General features: G+C 39.0%; 1 protein-coding gene across 1 annotated transcript in view; it reads left to right on the top strand.

Moving 5' to 3' along the window:
- The window catches only part of LOC126236988 (MFS-type transporter SLC18B1-like), a 61,344-nt gene extending 42,370 nt beyond the window's left edge, over positions 1-18,974 (top strand). The window contains exons 6-11 of the mRNA XM_049946713.1: positions 3,953-4,070; positions 4,825-4,940; positions 5,059-5,249; positions 12,399-12,494; positions 12,574-12,742; positions 17,983-18,974. Of these exons, the coding sequence (XP_049802670.1) occupies positions 3,953-4,070; positions 4,825-4,940; positions 5,059-5,249; positions 12,399-12,494; positions 12,574-12,742; positions 17,983-18,297 (1,005 nt within the window). The 3' untranslated portion in view covers positions 18,298-18,974. The remainder of the gene's footprint in view (positions 1-3,952; positions 4,071-4,824; positions 4,941-5,058; positions 5,250-12,398; positions 12,495-12,573; positions 12,743-17,982) is intronic.
- The last annotated feature ends 4,861 nt before the right edge of the window (positions 18,975-23,835 follow it).

The raw sequence follows: 23,835 nt of genomic DNA, 5'->3' as shown, positions 1-23,835 counted from the left end.
CAAGTTTGGTGAAGCAGTCTCTCAGAAAGCTGCAGTCAGGTTTGCTGTTCATCGAACCTTCTGCTGCTGCCCAGTCTGCAGCTCTTCATGCTTGTGACCCTGTTTGTGATGTGCTGGTGTCCATTATTCCTCACCAGTCTTGGATTAGGGTTCAGGGAGACACTTTTTGCAGGCACTTCATCTTTCAAACCAATGAACTCTGGACCAATCTGGAATGACAGGCTGTTCTTTTTGTTTGGCATGTTAAGAAAGGTTGTAAGAAAAATTGCACTGATACTGAAGCCTTTACGCTGACATTTGAGGGAGAGGCCATTTTCAGTGCTAGTACTGAGGCATGTTTTCCCATTGTAAAACTGACAAACTATGCCATGAATTGTACACCCACTCCATGAGGGAGCCCCTGTGTTTTGCTGCCCATGTGTGTTAATTTCAACTCTCCATGCTTACCAGACTGCCCAGTTTATAAGAAGAAAAGGAAGATGCAGGAGTAGAAGTACCTCGATAGTTCATATCACACTGAGGATCATCTGAAATGGACTTCAACTGGTGTCGATGACCTCTAACTTTGCCTGTATTATGTCCTTCCCCCTCCTGCCTACTCCCCCTCTGGGTGCCACTCTCCCTACCCAGTCAGAGAAGTCCTACCCTTCTTTGGTGCCTGATGATGGAGCTTCCCCCTGGAACCCCTGTCCATGGCATCAGCCAGCTGGACACAACTTGGCCAGTGTGCCCCAAGCTCACCCAATCTGTTTCCTGCCTGGCCCTGTATGCTCCTCCTAGCTAACCTGGTTGCCAAAGATTCCTCTCAAATGAACTTATTGATGGAGATATCAGTGTAGATGCCAGATCAACACAGGATGGTATGAAACAGTACTCTCCCCCCCTCTTACCAACCACTGCACCCAGCCTCAAAGTCGCTGTATTACAAGAGTATGCCACCACTCCCAGCCACTCTGGACCTTGCAGAAGCCAGCACTCCCTCTGTGCCCTGCCCTCTGCGACCTATGGAGGAGGAGGAACTGGGACTACTGATACCCCCAGAGATGCTGCCTCCCCCTTGCAACTGGAGTCTGACATCTTCATAGATGTCACCCCATCATTGTTGATAGGTGGTGACCTGGCAGTATAATAGGGTCCAGCACCTTCACCACCCATCTGGATCCCTGTTATGTGCTTATTCAATGGAACTGTAATGGATATGACCATCACCTACTGGAGTTTAAATATCTTATTTCCTTTTACTCGGCAGCTTGTCATTTTCCAGGAATATCATTTTACTGATCACTTGCTGACCCTTTCTGGGGTCCATGATTCCTGTCAGAACAAGGTCAGCCCTTTGAGGCCTTCAGGTGGTGGTTGCATGTTGATCCATACCAACATTTAGTACATGGATGCCCCTTCATGCCACATTGAAAGAAGTTGCTTTTGTTCCACTTAGCCTCTAGAGTCACGGTTTGCAATATCTCTCCCACTCCTGACAGGCCACTTACATCTGCTGCTCTGCCTTCCTTCAGCAACTCTCACTTTCCTTCCACCTACTCAGGGATTTTAATGCCCCTCACCCTTTATGGGGCAGTGCTTTTAGGTCTGGTTGGGGGCTCCTCACTCACAAGTTTCTTGTGAAACACGACCTTTGTCTTCCTGATGATGATACTTCTACTCATTTTAATGCTGCATACAGCACTTTCTCTGCCACTGTTCTTTTGCTCACTTCCTTCCTTCCAGTGACCACCACATGACCTCTGCAACAGTGACCACTTCATTTCTCATTCTCTTCCCACCTCCCAATGACCTGGTTACCCCACTGGGCTTTCCATCTTGCTGAGTGTCCTCTATATATCTCCCAGGTCATATTTATGTCTCCATCAACAGGTTGTATTGATGAAGTCATTCGTGATCTATCCAGTAATTCATGCTGCCAGCATTGCAATTAACCACTCAATGGTCTCCATTAACTGTCAGGTAGTTCTGTGGTGGAGCATGGCCATTGCCACTGCCATACATAATCATTGCCATGCCTTGCAACATCACATCTAAATTGGCACTCATCCTCTTCTTTGAATGTCTTCGCACCAAAGCCCATTACCTAACAAACAGAGCAAGTGGGTGTGTTGGGGATGCTTTGCTGCTCCCTAGGGTCTTCTGTCCCTTTGTCATGGGTGTGAGGTACACTCTGCACCCTCTAAGGTTGTCAGCAGCAGGCTTCCATTCTGAGCCTGGCCCTTCCAGGTGGTCTTTTTACAGATCCATCAGTTTTTGTGGAACGCCTTGTGACCTGTTTTGCAATGGCAGTGTCATCAGCCCCCTATCCAGCAACCTTCCTCCTCAGGAAGCAGCAGGATGAAGCTTTCCACTTATGATTTACCCCCTTGTCAGGCAGATTCATACAATGATCCTTTTACTGAATGGGAACTACTTCTGCCTCTCATCTTCTTGCCATGATTCAGGCCCTGACCCTGAGTCCATCCACAACCAATTGCTTCAACACTCAATCTCAACAACATTATCATCTCCTTCAGGTGTTCAACCATATTTGCATACAAGGTGTTTTCCCTCTCGGTAGAGAGACAATATTGTGGTTCATGCTTAAGCCTGGTGAGGATCCCTCGTACCTTGAAAGCTACTGGCCAGTCAGTCTATTGTCCCTTGCAAGTTATTAGACTGGATGGTCGCTTGTTGGCTCAGTTGGGCTCTCAAATCTCTGGAACTATTCCCCATTCTCTGTGACCCCTTTGGCAGCAGATCCCCTTTTTCCACAATAATTGGCAGAATCTTAGGAGACTATGGAGGAGACTCTCACCATGTGGCATTCTTCCCTCTGCCTCTCCTGCTGGGAATCTATCATCCTCTGCTGTCTGTGTACTGGTCCTACTAAGTTGACCCACGGTTTCTTACTTGGTAAGGAGCCCCCACCTCCACCCCCTCTTTTTTTGTAGTTGTGGTGTTCCCCTCATGGTAATCCATATTTTGCTGGACTGCTCCCATCCTTTATCCCTTCACACTAAATATGTCCTCCCATCATCCTTGTCTCTGGTATTGGTGGATGACCTTCAAGTGGTTAAGTCTGTCCTCGATTTTCTTTGCAAAAGTGGTTTGTCCTGTCAGGTGTAAGTCCTTGAATTTGAGTCCCTCAGTGTTGGCACTGATTATAAAGGCCTCAGCCTTGTCCACACACATCCAGGTCTTTTGTGCAGTTTTGTTTCCCCTTTCTTGTATCTTCTTCCCCCAGTGTTGTCACCATTGTGTTGTAATCATACTATGGTGTGAGGATTGGGACTGGTTGATGGTGGTGCTAGTGCCCCAACGTGTGTACCATTTCTGGAGCATCTGTGCTCTCCCAATGCCCACCCCCACCTCTTCCTGTTCTTTCCTCTTCCTGCTGCCACAACACATTCCTTTTACCTCTTTCTTTGCCTGTTTTTTCTTCCCCTTGACTGGACTGCACTGTTTGTGTTGTTCTTCCATTTGTTTCTGTCACCTTATATCATGGGACCAATAACATCGCTGTTTTGTGCCCTCTCCTAACCAACCTACCTACCTTCTTGAACACATTCCTTGTGTTCATATTTGACCTTCATACTGCATCATGAAATGATCAATGAAACGTAAGTTATATGAATAAAAAACTTTCTTGATCACCAGGGTGCAATCAAAGAATGTACCCGAAATACAGTGTCAGGTGTGTTCTTGTGTGGCACCCTGGCAACCAAGTGCAAATTTGATTTCTAAATTGCTGTTATACACATTCAGTTTGTATCCAGGTTACCTCTAAATGGTGTTTATGAATAAGTTGTCATTTTGAAACTGAATTAATTTATTGAATGGCTCATCAGGTGCTGGTAAGTGTATACTACAACCATGTTAAATGATAGACCATGAATGTACTAGCAGAAAATATCAAAAGCTCATGAACACTAAATAGTGGATACTAAAATTATGTTATATATTTCAGCTTGGAGGTTATACAACTCCATTTGCTGTGTTGGGATCTGCTCTGTTCATGTCAGCAGTGATGACAGCATTTGTACTACCAGGACACTCAGATTCTCCTGTTGACGACAAACATGAAGGTAAAACCAGTTACAAACACTCTGTGCAAAAAGAAAATTGATTAAAGAAAACTATAAAATTATATGGAATTCAGGAGATGAAATGAAAACAACTGCCTATAAACAGAAGCAGAAAAAAACTATGGTAGCTTTTGGAATAGTTACTTTCTTCTGGGAGGAAAGGAGGGTAGAATGGGGAGGTTAGAAAAGACAAATCACTGAAACGAAGTCCATGTTATGAGAGGACAAAGGGATGCAAAGATTAATGGGAACTAGAGAGCAAGAGTTCAGTGCAAGCACTGTACAGCTTCAGTTAAGAAATGATAGGTCAGAGAAGACTTTTCATGAAGAAAGAGTTGTGTTTCTGATGATGGTTTATGCTTTATTGCTACATTTGACAGCCACGGGGAGGAAAATATCAATTTATTTACTTCCCAGTTATTTATTTAAGAAAAGTTTTCATGTTTGTTTGACTGTCTGTGAGACGGTGTGTAGAGGGCGAAAACATTGTCATTAAAAAGTTGTCAGTTGGAATCCTGCTCGAGAAAAGATAATTTAGCTTTATATATTATGGAGCATATTTATTTATGAAAGACAGTTGATTAGAAATAGTGGTGCACAATGTGAAAGTCTTTATTACTCCACTGGAACTACAGCCACTAAAAGTAGTTTCAGTGACAGTTGTTGAGTATTACTGAAAATAAAATGAATTCTACTGTTCCCCCCCACCTGTTGGTATTACCCGTAAGACTACTGAAACTTCCATATCTTACAGGTGGCCTGTTCCAAGTCTTGAAGATACCAGGAGTTATGCTCGCAGCTTCAAGCATTGTTGTCACATCAATGAGCATTGGCTTCTTACAAGCTACATTGGAACCACATCTCAGAAATGTATGATTTTAATGCAACTACTCGTTCAATTAGATGAGGACTGTGAGCTTTTAAATGTGCATTCTAGAAATCTAATAGTACTAACAAAAATTTGTTCAAACATTTTTCATTTTTGCAGTTCAACCTCTCCCCTGTGATTCTGGGACTCATGTTTGTCATCAATGGTGGTACGTATGCACTAACTGCTCCTTGCTGGGGTTGGATGTGTGATCGTTTCCTGATGCCTAAGATTGCCACCATCATTGGATGCCTTATGATAATGGTTGGCTTCAGCATGATTGGCCCTGCTCCTTTCATTCCATGTGACACGTAAGTAAAACAAGTGAAACATTACCACTGTAATCATACACTAAATATTAAACAGTTACACTTAAATGATATATATGTCACTGTTTTCTCAATTTCGTTTATTCCTGTAGTTCAGAAAAAAATTCACAAATGTTTTTGGGAAATACATGGTACATAGCCTAGAATACTTCACTTTCTCCACTTAAATGCCACATGAAGTTATTGTTAAACAAATAATTATTACCACTAACAGAAATGCCATGTTACAGACTGTAGATGATTGCATAACTTTGACAGTGTAGAAAACCATGTATACAAAGTTATAGTATTTAGAGGAGTTAAAAAGGAAGACTTCAAATGTGACAAAAATGTTACTAGTGCACCATTTCTCTGCTAAGAGTCCTTGAAAGGTTTAACTCTGAACTTCCTGCAGGCTGATGTTCAGTTGTTTTTACACCTTCACACTAAATACACTGACATTGAAATATTATGAAATTGAATTTCAACTTGGGCTTCCCATTGTTTGACGTTGAAATATGACCAACACAATTTCATTTTACTGCGAGGAAAATACAGGAAATCACAGTACATTTCTCCATGAAAAGTCAGGCAGTGACTATGGTTCCAGCATTGTGTGGCCCCACCACAAATTAACTGTTCATATCAGAAAACATTGTAGATTTCTTCCCAACTGTTGGGTTGGGAGGGGGCTGTACTGTGCATGATAATCTCCTGGCACTACTCTTGTGAATTTACTTTTATGGTTGGAGATGAAACATTTAGTGTACAAGACACAGAAAATATGCCAGGTGAGTTGATTGCCAATTGTGCTAAAACTGCAACCATTATTCATGAGAAACATGGTTGTTTTGAGTGTGTTAGATGCTCATTAGCATACAGATATCAGTTGTGCATTGATGTAATGGACAACATATCTAAAACAATGTTCATCATACAGCAGTTAGAATATCATCTCTGAACATAACTAGCATCAAAATGTTCATAGATCCATAGCAGCGTAACAGTGGACCAATGTCACATTCTGTATATCATTTCACATTGGTGTATATCACATGCTATCCAGCAAAGAATATTATTTGCAATAAATTGCCTAAGAAAAAAATGTACTGGCTAGTGAAAATAAGATGTCTGAAGTAGTTGAACAGGTTTCTACAAACTGTTAAACTGTTGACTCTGCAAAATTTTCTTAGTATTTGTTTTTGAAGATTAAATAGGCCTACTTTGAAACTGCACTGACCAAGAAACTTTTACCATAGAAAACAATTATTAGAAGTGCGCTAGTAACATTATAGTGTGTGGTACAGCATGCTTTCTGTACCACTGTTACATTACCCTTTTTCCTGTTCATTGCAGGAAGAAAGATTTCTGGTAAGCTTCCATGTGATCCTGACCCTCTCTCTATCCTTACCGTCTTGGTGTGAGATACATGGAGGAGGAAGCAATATACTGGTTAACTCTTGATGGAGCTCAGAGCTCTTCTGTGTGTCCATGTTTGGCACACATGGGGCCCCGAGCTGTAACAACCCTTTCTTCCTTGCTGGACTGCATTTCCTTCCCCATGCCCCTCCCTCCCTGTACCCACTATTTTCCCTCTCCCCCACCTTCCCTTACCTTGGTGTCCTTGCTTGCTTACATGGGCCCAGCTATCCTCCCTGTTTTTGGTATCCCTATGGCTTTGTTTCTCTTGCTATTTCTCTTTCATCTTTTCTTTTTGGCATTTTTTGTCCCCCTTGGGAGTTTGGCCTCCCCTTCTAAATTTCCTCTCAGTAGTGAGCCAGCTGGGAACACCACCTTACTTAGGACCTTGTGTGTGGCCTTACTCCCTCTGCCACCTTTTCCTCAATGCCATTGTTCTTTAACACTATATAGCCAGCACAGTAGCCAGTCCATGTGTTGACATTGTTGCTTACCCATTAGGTTCAGCCTCCTGACAACACAAGGATCATACTAATGATACCCTATCTGGTGCCTCCCCTGTGTACCTAGGAGTGGTTGCTTTTCATTCTGGAGCATCAAAACTCCCAGCAACAGCTGCCATACCAGATAGTCCTTGCTGTGGCTGGATAGTGCCCACAGGGAGAGCCTGTGAACAGAATGGACAGGATAGTACAGGGTGGATACCATTATTCTATGGCTGCTGCTTCAGTTAGCAGTGGGCCTTTCAATGCTGCTGTTTATGATCCTGCAGCTTTTCCATCCCTGGCTATACCCTGGGAGGAGGGCCAGACTAGCTGGCTTGGGGTGAAACCCTTTCCCTGCTTCCTGGTCTGCACCAGGACTGGCAGACACGTTCACTGCCAGCAAGCTGTTACTTTTTGTGGAAACTATTGAAGAAATGTTTGGCAAAGTGGAGTCTGAGTAAGAATGGTAAAGTTTGCTATTAATCAAAAAGTATCCTCCCACCCAATCTGTGGCCCTTCATGCCTGTGACCATCTTGGCAACATCTGTGCCCATTATTCCACGCTAGTCTTTAAATATGGTTCAAGGAATCATTTTTCAGAGGGACCTCATCCTTCAAACTGCTGAGGAACTCTATGCCAGTTTGGAATGGCTTGTTCAGAAAGGCTGTAAGGATGATCACATTATTACTTATGACCTTATTCTGGCATTTGAGGGGGATACCCTCTGACAGAATGGTTTATTGGTGTGATTTGAAGCCTTACATCCCAACACCCATGAGGTGTTCTCAGTGTTTATCTTTTGTGCATGTCTTCCCACTGTATGGTGGACCATCTATGCAATGAATGTAGACATCCACTCCATGAGGGGAGCCCCTGTGTTCCACTGCCAACATGTGTTAATTATCATGACCATCCCTCCACACTCATTGGATTGCCTGGTTTATAAGAAGGGAAAAAAGTAATGGAGTAGAAGTTTCTTCATTGTTTATCCTGCACTGACGCTCGTTGTCAATAAGATTGTCTTCATCCAGTGTCTGACATCTGACTTCCTCTATTACATCCTTTCCTACACACACCTCTCTCTCTCTCTCTCTCTCTCTCTCTCTCTCTCTCTCTCTCACACACACACACACACACACACACACACACACACACACACACAACCTTTTGTTGATGGATGTTGCCCATACTTTTTGGTTTTACCCCTTATCAGGTGAAATCCTACAGTGAAACTTCCAGCGAATGGAGATGTCTTCTGGCCGTCTCCTTTTCTCATGGTTCTGACCCTGGCCCAAATTCCATTCCTAACCAATTGCTTAAATACCTTAATCCTTCACAATGACAATATCGCCTCCAGATATTTAACTGTATTTGTCCCAATGGAGGGACAATATAGTGGTTCATCCTTTAGCCTTGCAATGATCTGTCAGTCCTTGATGGCTACTGGCCAGACAGTCTGACCAGTGTCCCTTTTCTCAGTGCTGTCATCTTGTTACTGTTTTCTTAGGTTTTCGTAGAGCCTATGATAGGACTTGGTGCCATCATATCTCATTTTCATCACCACAAGTGGGTTCATTGAGCCTCTACTGATTTTTATTGAGCAGTTCCTGTAACACCTGTCATCCAGAGTTCGAGTTGGCACTATACTCAGCCCTCTGCAGATGCAGGAGAATGGCATTCCACAGGGCTCCATATTAAATGTCCATATCCTCATCACTATTAATGGACTTGTGGCTTCTGTCAGATCAGTGGTTACTCCTGCTCTATACATAGTCACAAAATTTTAACCCTGGATAGCTGATGTCAGTAGGAACCAACATTACTAATTTTGTATAGGTTGACAATGCACCATTTTTAAACTACAGAAACTTGGTGACACATGCTCAGATTGGCCATCGGATTGCCCTGTTGCCAGATGCTCTGGACAACGGCAATTGGAGTGTGTGGGCCAAGTTTCTGTTTGAAAATGGTGCTTTGTCAACCTACACAACATTAGTAATTTCGGCTCCTATTGGTATCAGCTATCCAGGGTTAAAATTCTGTGACACAATTTTTCTCCTCCCTGTAAGTGGATGATTTCTCCACGTGGGTCAATGAAATTAGTGCAATCATGGGGACTCCCACCATGAGGCATTCTTCCCTCCACCTCTCCTGATGGGAATCTATCATTCTCTCTCTCTCTCTCTTTGTACTGTCCATACTATGTTGACCCATGGCTTTTTTATTCTGTAATGAGCTGCCCCACTTTGTAGTAGTCATCCCTATTTTTATTTATTGCCCTCACCTTTTAGCCCTTCACACAAAATAAGCCCCCCACCAATCTTGTCTCGGGTTGGCAGACATCCCTCGCATGGTTAAATCTATCCTTGATTTTTCTTTGTGAAAATGGTTTGTCCTCTCAGATTTAAGTACCTGACTATCCTTCTGAAAATGTAGTTCCCCTGGTACGTTAGTTCCCCTGGTACGTTAGTTCCCCTGGTACGTTAGTTCCCCCATGCCAGTCAGATTTTCCCCTCCCCTTTCTTCTATGTTCTGTCTGGTCATTTTGTTGTTTCGTTTTCCCTTCACTTGTCTTCTTCCTCTGGTGTTTTCCCCAGTGTCGCACTTATGTTATGGTGTGGCGATTGGGGTGGGTCAGTGGCAGTGCTGGCACCTCACTGTGCTGAGCACCTCTGGGGTACCCCCCCTCCCCCCCCCCCGTTCTCGTCATCTTCCCCCCCTCCTGTTTCTTACTCTTTACCCATTTTTCCCTTCCCTTCCCTTCCTTTCCCTTTGACTGGACTGTACTTCTTTTGTTTCTTCTAACTTTGCTTCTGCCCTCTACCCTCCACCCCTCCCCAAATCAACCAACCAACCAAGCTGTGTTTTTCTTTCAAGAAAATGATTTAAAAGTTGATATTGACCAGGTTTGTAAGAGGGTCAGAAATGAAACTTTTTATGGCTACCTACAAGTCACCATTCCTGATGAGTTCCTAGGTATTCTGAAATCTTTTTTGTAGTTCTTATGAAGCAGAAATACCTTTCTGCCTTTCTTTATATTCCTATTTACAGTCATTCAGTAATGCTTGTGATCACTGGTGCCCAGTTGTAAACTGGCTGAGCCAAAATGTTTTGGGCTGTTGGTCAGAAGATCCAATATGTTCCCAGAATTAATAACTCTCTAGTAGTGTTTGTGTGAAGATATGAAACTTCATGGCAGATCAAAACTGTATACCAGACTGGAATGCAAACCCAGGAACTTTGAAGGTAGGAGGTAAAAGTGAAACTGTGAGGATGGGCTGGAAGTCATGTTTTGGTAGCTTAATCAGTGACGTACTTGCCCACAAAAGGCAAGGTTCTTGGCCAGGGTCCCAGTCTGGCACACAATTTCTATCTGGCAGGAAGGTTCATTCAATATGTTGTCCTAATGAGCCAGTACTCTGATAAAAGCTCAGGTAACATATAAAGTCCCTACAATCTGCCTAAATCACTTGAATCTCTGTCTAGAATTGGCAAGTTGAAATATCTACCTGATACTATAATATGATCACGAAATTTATGTAAAATGTTGTTTCCCCTTTAACATTTCACTGCTACTACTGCTGCAGCAGATGTCAATAAAAGCATGTGATGAACATATTTTATCCACCTTTGTCAATCTTCACTTGTATTATTTCACATCCAGAATCTGTACTAATATCACCAGATATTATCACACATATTATGGCTGTAAACACACCTTCACCACTGGTATTAATCCTGTCCTTCAGATACACATTCCAGTTGGAATGGAGAATTTCATTGCTATTAACATTCGGTTTCAGTGGTGTCTTCCCTTGTACCTTGTTAACATTGAAAAGCCATACTAGTTCTGGGGCCTTTCCACAGACACTAATACAGTTACCTAATACTACATTATCATTTTATTTACCTGATCTGCCATTATCAATATTTTTGTCCACAGAAACACTACAATTACTATAAATAATTGGCCACTGTTGGGCACACAACTTTTTATTTGTCAACAACTAGTTTCAATCTGCATTACAGATCATCCTCATGTCTCAGGTTAGTTTCACACAACATTGACAAACTGTACTTTGCAGCTCCAGGCATCAAGATGATCTAAAATGCAGAAAGAAACCAGCTGTTGGTATACAGAGGTGTGATCCAGACAGTGTTTATTATAACAAAAGGGTCACAGTTCCTAGGACATTATGTCAGTTATGAACTACAGTTATTATACACCAAAATGCAAAGCAGGTCAATTTAGGTTTTCTAATTGGATTATTAACCCCAACATGTTCATTCCATTTACATCCTTTTGAATGACAAGTCTTCAGATCCATGAACCTCCTGGGCTCTATATACCATTACACATAAGCAGATCTGCATTATACGCATTTTTGTAATATTAAGAAAGTTAAATCCCCACAACATAGTTGTTAGTTGTACTACTACCGTTATCACATAATATGATTGACTTTTATCAATATAATACCAATTAATATTAGTTTCTGCAATAGTATATTGTGGTATCTTTTTGTCATCTGTGTTTACGAAAAGCAGATGCTGATCAGCATTCATTGTTGAAATATGTGAAAGGCTTCCTCCCTCCCATTTTAATTTTGAGCCTTTTTTTTTTTTTTTTTTTTTTTTTTTTTTTTTTTTTTTTTTTTTTTTTTCCAAAAACAAGGTTCCAGAATTCTGAGTGGGATTATTAAATTTTAGTTTCCTGTGTACAAGGATTAACAATAACTCTTAAACACATATCATAACTTCTTGGGATCAAATCTTTCTAGATGTTAGTAGTGGGCTCATTTCAGATTTTGTGCATCAAAAAGTCTTAATGGAAACTGATGGCAGAATTTATTGGTCTGAAAGTACTTTAAACCACTTATTCCATGTCAAGCCTCAGTCTTTGTATGCACACAGAGTTAACAAAAAAAAATGGATAATGTGGCAAAGCTGTGAACATGATATCAAATCTTGTCCTATAAAAATATGATTTACTAAATAAGTGCAATCAGATGTTCGGTTATACATATTTTTTGAGACATGGTCTGATTGTGAAATAAATTTGTTGTTAACTAGATCTGTGACACAATACTGACATTTTCTTTCTATACTTAGATGATGGCAAAACTAGTACAAATATGGTGTAGCTGTTACCTTTTTACAGTGTACATGTATTATTTCATTCATGATGAACAGGACTGCAAATTGTTCATTGCTGGCTGGCACTGTAACAAACTCTAATACTTTCAGAATTCTATGGTTATCAATTCTGGGGCTTGTGTGTCATGGCCTTGGGATAGCTGCGCAACTGGTGGCATCATTCACAGATGCTCTTAGAACAGCAATGTAAGAGTGCAGTCAAAAGTTATGTATAATACATAATAAATTTTTTCTTGTTTTCATTTGACTTACAAATTTATTTCAGAGCATATGGCTTTCCTAACAATCTGGAAACTTATGGCTTGATATCTGGATTGTGGACTTCAACATTTGCACTGGGAGCTTTTATTGGTCCATCTGCTGCCGGTATTCTATATGATAGAGTAGGATTTAAAAATGCAACAATGTTCATTGTTGGACTTAATCTTCTTGTAGTAAGTATAAAGAATAATATAAGTAATTTTTAATTCTAATTTTAGTTGTATTATCAATTTAAGTTCATTTTATTCTCATGTATTTCAGCAGTTCTGTACATAAGAGAACAGAATGAAAATATTCCACTTGGTACTAATACACAAAGCAAAAATGCTATCAAATAAGTGATCTAATTTCAGTGGAAATAAATGCATATGGACGTTATAAATTTACTCTGTCTGTCTACACATAGTGACATCAGAATGCCTCTCATTCAGCGGATATCCTTAGGGTGGTAATACTGTTACAGATTTTTCATCGGAGACAGTAAGTGGCCATAGAACAAGCTGACTGCATAATGTTCACTTTGTAACCACAAGAGGAAATCTTTGCGATAGTACCTTCGTGTACACTGATGGCTCTTGGACTGACTGTGGTATTGGGGGTGTCTGTCATTGATGCCGAAATTTTTCGGTATTGGCTTCTGGACCACGGCTCAGTATTTACAGCAGAGCTCTTTGCCCTATATCAGGCCAAGCAGTACACCTGGCGACACAGGCTTTGCAATTGCATCATTGCTCAGACACTCTCGGCACCCTTAAAAGCCTGTGTGTGCTGTACACTGCTATCCCTTAGTGCAACTGGACCAGGAATGCTGTCACTTGCTCACACTTGGAGCCACTGTGATGTTTATATGGTTTCCTTGTCATGTCATTCTGACAGAAAACGAGGCCACAGACACTGCTGCCAAGGCCACAGTCCTCGTACTTGAGCCCGCTAGTTCTTACATTCCCGCCAATGACCTGTGTGTCACAGTCAAGTGGTGTCACTTCGGCATTACCACTGATACTACCTTCATGGGAACACGCTCCGGATTATTAAGCCTCTCCCAGAAGCTTGGACGACCTCCTATGGGCACTCTCGCCACGAGATCATTTTAACTAGGTGGCATATTCAGAACTGTCCTTTTAGCCATCGCCATTTGTTAAGTGGTGCTCCCCCACCACTTGTGCACATTGTGCTCAGCTTTTGACAGTTTGCCATTTCCTGATGGAATGCCCTTTTTTTTTAACTGCTTATGTTCCTGTTCCTGTTTGTGTTTGCCATCTGAGTTATCAGCCGTATTAGCGAATGACATGAGAGCTGTTGACCTAAGTTTACTTTTTATCCATAATGGCAATATGGTGAGGGCCATTTAATATTTAGTTCTGGACCTCTGTTTCTATACGCCTTAGTCATTTTTAACTCATCTCTTTGTTTCTGTGTTCTACAGTGTTGACTTGTGCATGTGTTACCCTAATTGTTTGTGCTCCCTAAAACAAAATGAAGAAATAGTTTCAAATGGGAGATCTGTTTTATACAAACAGAGAAAGGTGATAAAACAGACAAGCAATAAGAGTAGACCAAAAGCAAGCCAACTTGGCTCAACATACTAGAGCTCCATAACGCCATTAAAAAGCATAACATAATCTCCCCCCTCACTTTTCAACAGAGGACAAGTATTGCGGCCACTGAACAGAGAGCAAAAGTATGCATAACGGAGACCTATTTTGCTAAGATAACAAATTGCACTAATGAGTAAGGTAATAATATGCAGTAACTGTGAATGTTCAGAATGAGATTTTCACTCTGAAGTGGAGTGTCCGCCAATATGAAACTTTCTGGCAGATTAAAACTATGTGCATGGACAGAGGCTTGAACTCGGGACATTTGCCTTTTGTGGGCAAGTGCTGTACCATCTTAGCTACCCAAGCACGACTCGTGCCCCGTCCTCACAGCTTCAATTCTGCCAGTATCTTGTATCCTACGTAAAGACTTCACAGAAGCTCTTCTGCAAACCTTGCAGAACTGGAAACATCCCCAAAGCTGTGGCTAAGCCATGTCTCTGCAATATCCTTCCTTTCAGGAGTGTTTGTTAGTTCTGCAAGATTCCAGGAGATCTTCTGTCAAGTTTGGAAGATAGCAGATGAGATACTGGCAAAAGCTGAGCTGTGAGGACGGGGTGCAAGTTGTGCTTGGGCAGCTCAGTTGATGGAGCATTTGCCCGCGAAAGGCAAAGGTCCTGAGATAGTCTGTCTGGCACACAGTTTTAATCTGACAGGAAGTTTCAAAGTACCATGAGTGTCAATTCTAAGTTCCCATCATTTACTTTCGTGCTGTTCTCTAATTATTAGAGCTTATAACTGTTGTGTGTTTAACCTACAGATTACTAATTTATGAAAAAGAATGAATATTACTGTATAATTTAAGAACTCTTATAGATAAAAGTAGACATTTCCAATTAGTGCAAATGGCAACTACCTCTAAGAAAAGATGGAGAAACCACAAAAACAGTTAGTCCCACATGGGACTGAACCTATGTGACAAGCTTGGTGTTGGCAGGGCCTTGACTGTAACTAATTGGCTTTGAGTCACTGCTTACAGAAAATGAGCCTATATAATCATTATGTCAAATGAAGTATTTCTTCTTGTGTTTACAAAGTGAACATTATGTAGTCAGCTTCTACTGCACACTCACTGCCTCTCTGATGAAAGATCTGTAACACTATTACCACGCTAAGGATATCGGCTGAATGAGAGGCATTCTGATGTCACTATGGTCTGAGAGGCGATTCTTCAGCAGGTGATGAAAATGTTGCTTGCAGTTAATCTGTAACAAGCATCTGTCTTGGCATACATAAATTTCCACAGTTGGGGAGGGGGGAATAGAATGGACAGAGATTTTGTAAGACACTGATTCCTAAGCACCATAAATTAAACACCATGGAGAGTGGTAGTCAGCATGTGCCAGACGATTACCTGGAGACTGGTAGCAATGACCACCAGCCTTTACTTTTGGAATAGTCTCCCTGCATTGATAAAACCGTTTATTTTCTAAATTATTGCATCAGAATTATTCACCTAACCACATAGGCACAGATTCATATGCCAGCAGGTGGGAGATGATGATTAGATGACAACATGACAATGATTAAATGATGACATGACGGTGGTAGATGTTGAGGAGGGTTGGGATGAGAGAAGTTTAAAGTTTCTGTGGCAGGGGTGATAGAGGATTTGGGTCATGGACTTGCAGAGGTTAATGCTGGGAGAATTACAGGAGCTAAGACAGCATCATAAGGATGAGTCCCATCTGTGTAATAGAGGTCATGGGCTGTGAAGCAGCCACCAAAATTAGACACCTGCTCAGCAGTGTGTTGTGCCACTGGATGACAGAGTGCTCTTGGCCATTGTTTGTTGATGGTCATTATTGTAGGTGAACAGCTGGTTCGGTGGTCACGCCCACAGAGCTCTGAAAACAGTTCATCCAAAAACTAGCTAAGGTCTCCATCTTGTTTGTTACTTTTGATGCCTCAGTACCTCAAGTTTCCAGTGGGTTATCTTTTAAGTAAAGTTCACCAGGAGTTTAAATCACCAAATTTATCTCAGAAGTATGATGGTTATAATGTCTTGTCATTCCCTTTTGGTGTAAAATTAAGCTAATATTAACACTTTGATAGTGATGTCAACAGGACAACAAAGAAACCAGTGAAAACAAATTCTTTCATTTTTAAATTTATCAAACAGGCTTCAACATAACTCTATAGCTTCTCTATTCATGGAAACAAGAGAAAATAAGTCTGTAACAGTTTTTTTTTTTTTTTTTTTTTTTTTCATTTCATCAGTCTTCTGACTGGTGTAATGTGGCCCATGATGAATTCATCTCCTGTATCAACCTTCCCATGTCACACTAGCACTTTCAATCTACATTCTCAGTTATTTGTATCCCAATCTCTATCCTCTACATCTCCTCCTAGCACCTTGGATGTTTTTTCCTGATTTATCAACATATTTCCTATCATATAGCCCCCTTCTTCTTGTCATTGTTTCCATATATTGTTTTGCTTGCTGATTCTATGGAGATCCTGCTCATTATTTACCTTATCAACCCACCAAATCTTCAGTATTCTTTTGTAGCACCAAATTTCATATGTTCCTGTTCTCTTCTGTTCTGGTTTACCCACAATCCATGTGTCACTACCATACAATACCATGCTCGAAACATACATTCTCAGAAATTCCTTCCTAAGACCTACGTTTGGTACTAGCAGACTTTTCTTGGCCAGGAATGCCCCTTTTTGCCAGTGTTAGTTTGCTTTTTATATCCTCTCCACTGAATCCGTGATGAGTTCCTTCACTACTTTGTAGCAGAATTTCTTAACTTCATCTGCTTCGTGATCACCAATGTGATAAGATTCTTGCTATCCTTATTTCCACTACTTCTCATTACCTTTGACTTGCTTTGATTTACTCACAACCCATGTTCTGTACTGATTAAACTATTCATTCCATTCAACAGATCCTGTAATTCTTCTTCACTTCAACTGAGAACAGCAATGTCATGACTGATCTTAACATAGTCTTTCACCTTGAATTTTAATCCGATTCTAGAACCTTTCTTACTGCAACAAAACTTGGATACTTCTTATAAAATCAATTATATAAATAGTTTTCTGGGTCACAACTTACTCACCAAGTAATACAACATCTTGCATTTCTTGTTGGAAAATATTATCCTTACTTTTGAATATTTTGTATGGTAATAAAAATGCCACATACATATTTACAGTGTAGATATGGACAACATGGTCATGACACTGCTGAAGGCATGTATGCTAATTAATATGGAAAAGGCTCGACATTGTTTGTGCTCACAAAACTCGGAGCTGAATTTAATGTGAATAAACACTACCATTTTGTACTTCAGTTTCTACTTAAGCATAAAACACTTAGTCAATTAAGATTACTGATAGTCATCCTTCATGGTGAAGCTGTTTATTTTAATGGCTTAAAATTTCTGTACTGCATTCCACTTATTACTCAGCACTAAGACACTGAAAAACTTTTCTGATTAGGTTTTACTGTTTGCTCTAAGATTATAAAATTCTCCTTGTCACTTGCTGGCACAATTTCTCTATTGAACATCATGACAAAATATTGTGCTTTTGTTGCTATGAAGCTATTGCTGAAATCTACAGGGGTAAAATAAAACAGGCATGGAAAATTTTTCATGCAACTTAAGACAGGCAATCCATCTTAAGATGCATGAACTATTTTGTCCACACTATTTATAAAATTTATATAAATCTGTACTATGACTAACTTTAAATGTTTCATGAATCTACTTTTTTCTGAAGAATTGTGTGAAAATTGTGAAAGAAAAGTTTTTAGTATGAACATGTTTTATTTGTTCACTGATTTACCTTTACTTTTTCATCAGGGTATAGCCGTACTGATCTTTATTTGCTTCACACGAAGAAGATCACCCTACAAGGAAATAACACCAGCAGATGATCTGAAGATGTACTCCAGTGCAGAGACAGGGTCGAACAACATCAGTAATGGAACTGTTGTCAGAAACAAAGCAGTTGCTATTGAACGACCACCAGGAATGAATGGCATTATTGCCTGTAACAGTTACAAAAATAGGCATGGAACCTGGCATATGAAAGACAGTGGTGCTGTTCTGATAGGCCCATACAGTTCAAGTTTTGGTGGGTCAGAAGCAAGAAATCTTATAGGGGGCAGACATTGAACATTTCTGCTGAAAAATTAAATTCTGAAGAAAAATGTGTTGCCTACAGTGTTAAATTTTACACCTGTAAAATAACACCTATCAGTATTCTCAAAACATCCTTAATGTCTAGTTATAACTGTAAAGAAGAGTGTTTACAGTAATATGATGGTAGCAGCAGTAAATAGTATGCTTGATGAAAGAGAAGAACCAATGTGTACCTATCTGTGTATGATCTGTCATTTGAAAAAGCAAGTAAAATGATGAGAATGCTGCTATGTAATGCCCACAGCTGTTAAATAACATTAGGTCAAGCTCCACCCATAAACAGTTACCTCTATGCATTCTCATCGTAGACTGACTGACAATTCAGGAGGCCTTTTGTGTCTAACATTTTATTTATTAAACTTTCTTAAACATGACCACAAGTTAAATAAAAACTAGTTCATACATGTTCCTCACTTTTAGAATAATTTTTTGTGTCTCTCTTATTTAGCAACCTGTAACTGCACAAATGAAAATGTTTTATTTTGTAAATATTGATTACATTACTAAGTGTGGAGGGAGCAAATAATTGTACATATTAAGAATGAGTGTGATAACTTTTGATCTGCATTTTTGAAAAATAATTTTGTAGTCCATTACTAAATAAGAATGGGACACACCAAAGTGAAAATGTAAAGAATAAAAACTATGTGTGACTGGAAAGGCATTTTGCTTTTTTAAATTCCTTTTAACCCTCTTACTCATACATAGACTTAAGTACATATTATTAATGGAAGAGTAATTGAACTAAATCACTACATGGAACGCACACCTATACAACTGAACATCATGAACTGTAAGAAGTGGAGGATTTTTAATAAGGAGTACAATGAATGTCTACAAAAAAGTCACTTGGAGCTGTTCATCACAGGAAGTGGGGATATGGAGGTGGAATTAAGAAACAAAACAAAGGCTGTATAAACTAATTTTTAAGTTACAACATCCTAATAATGACCTGCAGAACACCAGAAATAAGCCAAACATTGCTGATGTGAAGATTGAATAAATGGTCTGGGAGTGACTGGAGAATATGACAATATTAGAAAAGAATTTCATTATTAGCAACTTCTTGTTACAAAACAGAAGACTAAAACAGAAGACTAAAACAGACCAACAGTTTTTATATAACTACAAATGTCTTGATTTATGAAAGTGGTATATAACAAATCACTTACCTAAAATTACATTTTATCTTAAAATTACTAGTTTACATAAAGTGCAACATCGTCAGACGTACAATGCTGGGCAGACTTAATGCCTGCACATACTGTGGAGTGACCTATCATCTGACATGTATTAAGCATCTGCTCTAGTTGAAAGAGCAACAGGTAAACTTCTTGATAATGCATATGACACGCCATTCATCATCAGTTGACATGTTGTTACTCTTATTCTCACATTCAGCACACAGGTATTATTGAAGTGCTCTGTCCATCATATGGTTAAGATGATAGAATAAGAAAGTCTATCTTACTTTTTGAGGGCAACCCCATGCCAGATTGCCCCATATTTCACCTTTCCATAATGAGTAATTGATCATTGTATTTTTATTATAGACATATCCAGGCATAGTAGCAGTGTCTCAGTTAATACTACTTTCCACACACCTGATACATATCAGGATGCTTCATTTACTACTACTTATAAGCCCATTATCCAGCACTTAAAATTAGCTTCATATCTGTCCAGATCTACTGTGTTACTTTTTATAGACAGTCTTAGTGAATTATAGCTAATAACCTTCCATGTAATGGACAGGCTATGAATTGCTATTTATTACCACGGTGTACTATTTGATAACTATCAGAGTTAAGTTTCACTCTTTTCATACAATTCATTAATGGAACTATTTGTCCTCTGTTATTTAAGTTAGTCAGCCACTGATGGTCCCTAAATACCACACTATATTTGCCTCAAAAGTGAACTTTACTCAAATACCATGATAATGCCTCATAGAACGGTATTTTTATTATTTAGCTGTATCAAAACTTCGAGAGGGCAAACATTGCTTTCTTTGGAGATAACTGTACAGAATGGATCTACTGCCAGAACAGTTATCCAGTATAACATCATAGACTAATTTTCAAATTATTGTGCTTTTTCTGAGGCTTTAAAATTTCATGGTAGCTTTTCAACAAATTGCACTGAAGAAATTACACCTGTAACTATAATGATAATTTTTATTTCTCACTGTATACCCATCACTGCAGCAGCAGCAGTTTTGACTATGTAGCATAATTATGCATACAATGAACTGGGGTTAATCTGGCCCAATATTTTTGTGGCAAGAAAACACCAGGAGAGTGAGTGAGTGAGTGAGTGAGTGAGTGAGTGAGTGAGTGAGAGAGAGAGAGAGAGAGAGAGAGAGAGAGAGAGAGAGAGAGTTGCAAATATATTTTCTAATATTGACACACTTATACCATCCATTAAAAATATTGAACAAAATGTATAACATCTGTTGCTGTTGTACCATTAAAAAGAAGTGGGAGAGTTTCCGCCACTTGGGCTTATTTGACCCACTTGCATTTCTTCATGAAAAAGTGGTAATGTAATGTTGAGACAAAATAAACTCAATGGTTATCTCTAGAGTAGACATTCAGGAGCAACAGGAACAAATAAAATATCAAATGTTGACAGCAAGGAGAGGCAATATTGAACTCTATTGAGAAAGTGAGACAGCCAATGTACAAGTATAGTATATTTCCAGCTGCTTGTTAAGCTATGGTAACTACATGGAAACGTAACATACGATACTGCTACTTAAAGATAATGTACAGCATGTTTATGAGCCTTATTGCACAAATTACTGGAGCTCCAGTTCTTGAAAATAGCCATGTTTTGCTGGCCTGACAAGAATTATCAAACCTTCCTAATGCAAGAATAGTTTCTCATTATTTCTCATACTGTTTTACTTTAGCATCCTCATCACTCAGCTCAGTCCCAATTCCAGAATATTGTTCATTGTATAAAAATGCAGCATGCTGTCCACCTGCTAATTTATCTTACAATAATTTGCACATCAGAGAAACTTTCAGAATCGCCATTAGATTCTAACACCACTTATCTTCATTTTGATGTTACTTTTGGCCCAGGCTAAAGCAATTTCACACTTCTAGAAAATCTGCAGTATTTTACAGAAGTGTTAAATATGTTATCATAACTGAATTTAGAAAAATTACAGTTACTCACCTTTTTACCTATTACATAGAGAATACAAATTTAGACTCAGTCTTTTTAGTTTAACTGATTTGAACCATCATAGTAGAAATTATTGTACTGTAATAGCTATAAAAATATGTTACAATCAACATGGAGTCCAGTGCTGTCAATACGGTGTACTTCATAGAACTCACAACCCTCTAGACTGTTACTTACACACTGTAAATGCATACTGCCCTGTTTACCCCATGCTAATGATGTAAATTTAGTAACAAAAAATTTAAAACACTTTCTGAGCTAGTCCTGTAAATGGTTTCTGTAATTTTTTGTAGATTAATTAGATTAATTCTCTCTCTCTCTCTCTCTCTCTCTCTCTCTCTCTCTCTCTCTCTCATGAAAAGAAAAATGATACATTTATATAAATATCACCAAATAATTAAAATGACATTACACCTTCAAAAACATCACAACTGGAATTTTACTTCCACTTTCTGTGGGAACATTTCCATTCAAAATGTAAGTTATAGCCAAAATAGCCTCAGCCCACATTGTGTGTGGAAGGTATTCACAGAACAGAGCCAAGTACATACCATCTCTAATAGGATTCTATTTCCCACTAAGTGACCTCATTCTGCTCAGGAGTATATGGTGCATTAATTGAATGTTTGTCTATTTGAGTCAGGAAATTATGCACACCTTTATTGTGGAACTCCTTGCCACCAGTAACTCTTCTTTTATTACACATCTTTGTGTCACAAAAGGTATGTTACTCTGAAACTGAAAAAATCATCCTTAAGAAGAGAAAAAATATTTATCTTCCTTGAAAAATGCCAATTCAATTATGTCTACAAAATGACATGTCATATGAATGGACTTGTCATTATTCTGAAGAAAATCTCACTGAAGGACATGTTCACTTTTAGTAAAATACAACTTCTTATTTGGCTATTTTCTCTAAGTTGACATTATTGTCTGTCTTCTTCTTCTTCTTCTTCTTCAAGATACAACTGGGTCCACAGGTCTAGAGCAGGTGAAGAATATATACTGATACAACACTTATGACTGTCTGATGAATCCCTAATTATGAAATGAAATAAACTCTCCATTTATAACTCATGTACCTTCCCCTCTTCAGATATCGGACTGACAAAATTTTAAATCAAGTGGCTCCTTTGAGCTACTAATTCCAACTAAACTCATCGCAACTTTGACTCAATTACATTACAAACCTACTTCCCACAAAGCACAAACAAGTAGAAGTACAAAGATGACATTTGATGGAAAAAAGTTTTACATCATTGTCAGATTACAACCACAGAAGGTCTGATCTTGTCTTCACTCATAACCAGTTCTGATTTCTCTTTTACTAATAGATATGGTCATTAATATGCTGTGCTCTTTTATTATGGCTTTATCATAGTATCCATCTGCTGAAATATAATGGTAAATCCCTACATTGTACCAAAGTTTTCACTGTTCACAAACAATTAAGAATATCATGGAAATTAATACATTTATATTCATTAAATAACCATTCATTACCGATTATCATAAATGTGTATCCTTCTGCATATGCATCTTTACTGGAACTGAATCATGACAAAACTATTTCTAACTTTAAATAAATGTAATCTGATATGACTTGAAACAACAATTTTCTGGTTTGTTAATTTCTGAATATAAATGTAATACTACTTAAACAATTTTGCTGTGTGTTTTCAGACCAACTTTCATAGAACTTCAGCCATTATCCCATTAGTGTTATCATTTTCTGCTGACTTGAGTGTACATGTTCACTTTAGAAACTAACTCTGACACTATTTCTTCTATTAATTCGTTCATTAGTGCAGTTTTAAAATACACATAATTCCACTAGGTGAACAAACCTAACTATATATGAAAATGAACTTCCCTGGTACACAAAACATAATCAAAATTTAAGTCATCTGGAATAATAAACATGAGAAAATTGTTCCATAATTGACATCTCAAGCATTTACAAAGCTAGCCTATCCTATATCTATGATCAGTGTTTCCATTGTGGTAAGGTCTTCCTTGAATAAAACACAGAAGCTGTCCCCAGATATTGACAAAAGTACTACATAAAGTAATTGCAAATAGCATAAAATATGTAACTAAATGCATTAACAAGTCTCGTAAACAAGGTAAAAAATACTGAAACAAGTACTGATTACAGTAAAATATAAATCTCCTTAACCACTGCTTTTTACAATCCATTATATAAGCTGTTAATATTAAGTTAGTACAGGGTGTTTCAAAAATGACCGGTATATTTGAAACGGCAATAAAAACTAAACGAGCAGCGATAGAAATACACCGTTTGTTGCAATATGC

The sequence above is a fragment of the Schistocerca nitens genome, chromosome 2, assembly GCF_023898315.1.
Source record: "Schistocerca nitens isolate TAMUIC-IGC-003100 chromosome 2, iqSchNite1.1, whole genome shotgun sequence".
NCBI lineage: Eukaryota > Metazoa > Arthropoda > Insecta > Orthoptera > Acrididae > Schistocerca > Schistocerca nitens.
This window is presented reverse-complemented; position numbering and strand designations above follow the sequence as displayed.